The sequence below is a fragment of the Fonticula alba genome (assembly GCF_000388065.1).
Source record: "Fonticula alba strain ATCC 38817 unplaced genomic scaffold supercont2.7, whole genome shotgun sequence".
Classification (NCBI taxonomy): domain Eukaryota; order Rotosphaerida; family Fonticulaceae; genus Fonticula; species Fonticula alba.
Genome location: NW_009242977.1, coordinates 2,094,826 through 2,100,535, shown reverse-complemented (window position 1 = coordinate 2,100,535; position 5,710 = coordinate 2,094,826). Strand labels below are relative to the sequence as shown.

Here is a 5,710-nt window from a genome sequence, read left to right as displayed (position 1 = left end):
GGGGGGGGGGGGCAGAGGGCGCAGGAGGCGCAGGAAGGCAGAAGTCAGACTGGAGTGGGGAAGGCGAGGTAAGTAAAGGGAGAGGGTGCACACGCAGGCTGGGGTACCTGGAACGATTGCTTGAGCATGAGTGAGTGGAGGCGGCCCAGGAGAGATTGCACACAGACGGGGAAGACCGGAATGACAGAACAGCAACGGGGGACGAGGGGAGAATGAATTTCAACCTCCGAGACAGAGAGGGCGAGTCGGGGCATGGATTTAAAGCATCCAGATCGCCCTGGATGGTGACACGTGGGCGGGTCGGGTGACCACCCAAGTCGGTGTGATCTGAGACATGGTGCGCTCCATAGGTGGTCGTCCTGGCGAGTGATTTGAGCGGGTGGGAGCTCGGCGGCGAATGGTTCCCGCTTCCCGGGGCCTGCTCGCTCGGCGACGCAGGAGGGAGCGCGCCAGGCACGCGTACATGCGCGCCGGGCTCCACGGCCAAGTGACCGTTGACAGTTGAGAAAGGCCGTTGGAGGAGACCGGAGACCGGCGGAGGGAAGTTATGGCAGCCAGAAGGCGCTGACTGGGACAGGAAAAGCCAGCAAAGCCCGGTCCCACGGCTAAGGTCTCCCCACCACACACCATACCCGCCTCGGGGAGGGGGCGCGGCAGGGCGGGCATCGGGGGAGGGGGCGCGGGGCGAGAACCGCCCGGGAGGGCTGGGCTTAAGTGCGGCTACAGGGCGGTGGTCTTTCTCCCATGGGTGTGGCCACAAGGGCGCGAGGGGGAAGGGGGGGCGGGGGGGGGGGGGGGTGTGAACGGGGTATCCCCGCGCCGGGACCAATGCCCCCTGGTCAAGGAGCATGTGGCCCTGTGTGGCCCTGTGCGTGTGTGCGTGTGTGTGAGTGCACGAGGATCGGCGCTTATGTGCGAGTGTGTTATGCCTCGGGCTGGGTGACCAGAATCTGGACCAATGTGGCCCGGAGTCCGGGGAGCGTCGGCCAAGTAGGACCCCAACCAGGCAGGGGTCCCCGTCAGAGGAGCCGAGCGGTCCCGGGCCCATGGGCCCATCGGTCGCGGCGGGGAGGCTCTCTCCCCCAGGGGCCGGACGGGGCTCCTGCCCCGGGTCAGTGTTCACGCAATGAGTCGCCCCCGGCCTCCGGTCCCCCTGGCCGACGGACAACGACGGCCTCGACGACCTCGACGGCCGAGGTCTGCTGAGGAGGAGAGGACCGCAGCGGGGGCAGGAGCACCGCCCCCCCCCCCCCCCCCCCCTCCCCCATACAAAGGGCGAACGACCACGCCTCCCCAGGGGGCGCCCCTTTTTCGCGCCCGAGGCGTCTCCCCAGTCTGGGGTCCTCTGTGCTTAGGAGGCCGGGGGCTGGGGCGGGGTCGAGGGCGGAGAGACGGCAGGGCGATCAGCGGCGTCCGCTGCGCAAGGCCCGGCGGGGGATGGGCTGGGAGAAGGACCCTGAGGGGGTGTCCCTGACGACTTCGCCGCCGGAGCTCCTTGCAACCGGTGCTGCCCTCGCGGTGTCGGGCCGCACGGCACGCTCCTCGCCCCGTCCGGCGAGAAGTCATGGGAGAGGAGCGGGGGATGTGGGTCCTCGTGTGCAAGGGACTACGGTTCGGCAGGCCAGCAGGTCCGGCCATGCGTCAGGCATAAGACCCGCCCTCGGGTGGATGTCCCTGTCGCGCCCCGGTAGGCCCACCGGGGCGCGACAGAGGGAGAGAGAGAGAGACGATGAGAGGCCACCGGCGCCTCGAGGGAGCTCGGTGCCCACCGGCGTTGCTGCCCCCCCCCCCCCCCCCCCTGCGCCCCTGCCAGGCAGGTGCGGGCACAGGAGGCCGGACATGCTGGGCCGGCTATTTTCGTGCATTTGGTCCGTTCGCGTGGTTATGCAGGTGAAAATGCCCCTTCGCTCCAGGCCGCACGGCGCCCGGCGTTTTCCCCCGGATCTCGGGCACTTTGGACAAAAGGCCAAAGGCAGCGGATTGGGGAGAATATTAAATGGGTCCCATCACTGGAAGGGGCGTGTGGGTGGCGGGGTCCGTGAAAGGAGTGCCGGCTCTTGGATTTCACATGAGCCCGTAGCCCGCGGAGGCTCGGGCCCTTTTCTCGCGAGCTTCTCGCGCTTGTCCTGGGTGCGATGGTGCCCCCCCCGCCCCCGCCCCTCCCCCCGGGGGGAGGGGGGGGACGGGGGCCACAACGGGGCTGAGCATCGTTGATGATGCCTCTGGTGCCCAGCTGAGGTGGCTCCGCCTCGGCCACGCGCCAGCGACGCGCGCCTAGCCCAGCCACTGGCGCCTCATCCGTGGTCCCCGCCCGGAAGCCTCGCCTGTCCCTTTGGCCCGGGCCCGCTCGTCCTGCCGCCGGTTTTCACCCCCCCGGGTGGAATTCTCCCTCTTCCCTCGCCCCCGCGCGCCAACACCACGCTGCCGTGGTGGAAGTCCGCCACGCGAGCCGGGGAATGTCGGCCGCCCGGCGGTGGCCCGGGTGAGAAATTTCCCACCGCCCTGTGTGGGGCACACTGGCCCCCTGCGGCCGAGACCCCGGCGCGGCCCGCGTCAGACCCCGCAGCGAGGAGGGGGGGCGGGGGCGGCCGGGGGGGACAAGCCCCAGCACACGTCCTTGACCAAGCGGCAAGCCAGCCCCTCAACGGCTGCCAAGCGCCGGAGGGCGGCCTCGTGCCCCGGCCCGGGGCCGCGGCCTAGGCGCGCGCCCTGAGAGCCGTAGTCGCGCGGTCTCGCCGAAGGGCCAGCCGCTCCGCCGGCCCCCCCCCCCCCCTGCCGCCCCCCTCGAGGGAACCGCCGAGTCCCAGCCCGCGGCGGATGACTCATCCGCCGGCGGTCTCACAGGCCGCCGACCCGGCTGGAACCGGGGCTGGCCAGCCGACAATATCCCCTCGCCGGCGTGGCCCCCTCCCCGCCTGCCGGCAAAAAGCCCCTGCCCCCTCTTCCGGCCCCGGGCCGGGGATGCGTGTCCTGGCAGTGGTCCCGCTCTGCCGGGCCTCCGCGGCCGTGGCCGCCGGCCGCCGGCCGCCGGCCGCCGCCCCCTCGCTTGCCGTGGCCTGTCTCCACGCGTCCAGCCAATCCACCTATCGGCCGGGCCAACTGGCCGCCGCGGGTCCCGGGCCTGGCCGCGAGGACCGGCGCAGCCGGGCAGAGGGCCGCCCAAGGCGCGGCGCCCTACGCCTGAGCGGAGCCGCGTGTCGAAGCCGGGCGGGCAAGGGGGGGGGGGGGGGCAGATCGCGTGGGGCGCGTGCGCGCCCGCCTTGAACGGCGGAGTTTTCGGCACGGTCGCCGGCGCGATGCGCTGGCCGAGACGTCGCCCTGGAGCAGACGATGGCCCGACGGACTGGCTGGTCCTCCAGGGCGCCGGTCATCTCCGGCCGTAGTATTTCCACGAATCGGCCCTCGCAGAGACATGGGGCATGGGGCCCCCTCCCGGTGCCGACGACGGCGGGTCTTGTGTGGTGTGATGTACCACTCTTATTACTAGCCATTTCATCTTCCCCGCCGCGCGCCGGCTCTCGCCACTTCTCCGGGCCGCCTTTCCGGGCTGGTGTTTGTTTTTGAGCGGCTTTTTTTGCGAGTGCGCGCGCGCGCGCGCGCGCGCCTGACAAGCGCATGGGCTTTCTGCCCGTTCCCCCGCGCGGCCCGGGGGCCGGGGTAGAGGCATGCGCTCGCGAGGATGGGGACCGGGCAGCGCGGGCCGCCGGGTCGGCAGACGGGCAGGAGACGTCGGCGCGGTCTGCGCGCCCCTGCCCGAGGGCCTTATTGCCATCGTGAGGCAAGAGCACCATTTGGGCGGGGCATCTCGCCATCGCCCTCTCTGGGGAGGGCCGGCGGCGGCCGGCCGGGGTGCCGTGCCCTCCGCCGGGCGGGTCTCGCGGCCGGCTGGCGGCGGCCAGTCCGTGTCCCGCACGTGTCCGCCGCCGCCACCCCCCGGCCCGAACCTCTGGCCGCACACCCCGCCGCTTATTGCGCGCCCCGAAACGACACGTTCCGACTGCCTTCATTCGCTTGTTATTGTTCCCCTCGCCGGCCGACCGACGCGCCCGGTGTTCCACACCGCAGACCCCGGGTTCCCAGGGAGGGCCGGGCTGGCTGGGACTCGGGCGCCGGCGCGGGCGCCTGCTCGGGCGATCCAACGGGCTGGGCAGCCCCCGGCCCCAGCCCTGGCCGGGTGAAACGGCCGTGTGTGGGGCGTGTGTGAAGCCTCTTCCCGCCGGACGCCCCCAAACCCCCCCGAGCTCGGCCCCGGGCCGGGGGGGGGGCCGGCCACACCGGCCGTCGGGAAAGGGGGGGCCTGGGAGGCAGCGTAGCCGACCGACGCCCGGGCTACCCGCGCTGCGAGGGCTTTGTGGCGAGTGCGATTGCCCCGGCCCAGGCCAGCCCCTTGGTTCGGTGATGCCGGTGCAATTTGGCCATTATTGGGGAGGTCCACAGCCACCCTGTAACCGCGACATAGCGTCTGACATGAACGGAATCTTGGCCCCGGATGTGGGGCCCCGGCGACGATGTTGCTCCGGGCTACAGTGTGGCCCCCGCCCGCGTTGGGCCGTCCCGGCCGAACCGCCCTGCCCTTGGTCGTGTCTCTGCGGCCCGGGCTGTCGGGTTCGCCGGCCCACGGGCGCCTTTGTGACCAAGCCCACGCCGCCTTCCGGGGCTGGCCCGAGCCCCGGATCGAAGGTGCCCCCGCCGAACCCCGGTCGCAGCTGCCTCCCCCCGCCCCGGAGGGGACCGCGGGCGTTGAGGGATCAGGCCAGGCGAGGGGGGTGGCCGGCCCATCGTCCCCCCCGCCCGGCATGCAGGTGGCCTCGATCATCTTGCCCCCGGCCGGCTGTCTGGGCCCCCAGCCTTGCCTTCCGCCCGCCCCCCGCTCAAAGTACGAGGCCCCTTTGGCGGAGGCTTTTCCAAGTGATCGGGGCGTGTGTCTCCTGCCGCTTCTTTCGGCCCCCGGCCGGCGTGTCCCCCTGCTGGTCCTGGCTCCGGGCCACCCTGCTCCTCCGATCAACGTCACCATCGCGCCTTGCATGTTCGCCAGCGCCCGGAGGGGGTGCCTTGCCACCGACGGAAGAGCACCACCATGAGGGGGGGGCCCATGGCCAGGGAGGCGCGCGTGCATGTGGGGTCGTGCGCGTGCAGGCGCGCGTGTGCCTCTGGGGCGCATGGGGGTGCTGGTGTGCCGGCGTGAGCTTGCCCCGGCTCTGTTTGCCCTGTCACCGCTGGCGCTGGGTGCCTGAGCATCGGCCACTTTGGCTCGCATGAAGAGGTGTGCGTGCGTAAGCCCCTACTCGCTGAGGCATGTGCGCGCGCGCGCGCGCGTGTGATTGTGTGTGTGTGTGTCGGCACATGCGTGAACGCACGCGCACTTCACAACACCCGCCGCCGCGCCGTAAAGGGTCCGCACACCCGTGCCCCGGAGCGGCTTCCTGTTCCTTCGTTCTCTTGATCAGCCATGAGGCATGAGGACCGGGGGTGGGGGATACGCCGTGTGCCGGGATGGCTCATCGTCACCACGACCGGCGTCAAGGAGCGCGCCTCGTTCGCATGCCGGAGAGGGGCCGAGGGGGGGGGGGGGATCTTGGGGCGCGCGTGCGTGCGCACCGCGCACGAAGTGGCAAGTGCGGAGTACCGGGCCCCCCTTGTGTGGCCCAGTCACGAGCGGGGTCGCTGCAGGGCTTGTGTGTACGTTTCCGTGCGTGTGTCCGCGCATGGA

General features: G+C 71.8%; 1 protein-coding gene across 1 annotated transcript in view; it reads right to left on the bottom strand.

Annotated features, from left to right (window-relative positions):
* The window catches only part of H696_04657 (hypothetical protein), a gene marked incomplete at both ends in the record, with an annotated part of 1,068 nt that extends 940 nt beyond the window's left edge, over positions 1-128 (bottom strand). The window contains one exon of the mRNA XM_009498536.1: positions 108-128. Within this exon, the coding sequence (XP_009496811.1) occupies positions 108-128 (21 nt within the window). The remainder of the gene's footprint in view (positions 1-107) is intronic.
* Positions 129-5,710: the final 5,582 nt, after the last annotated feature.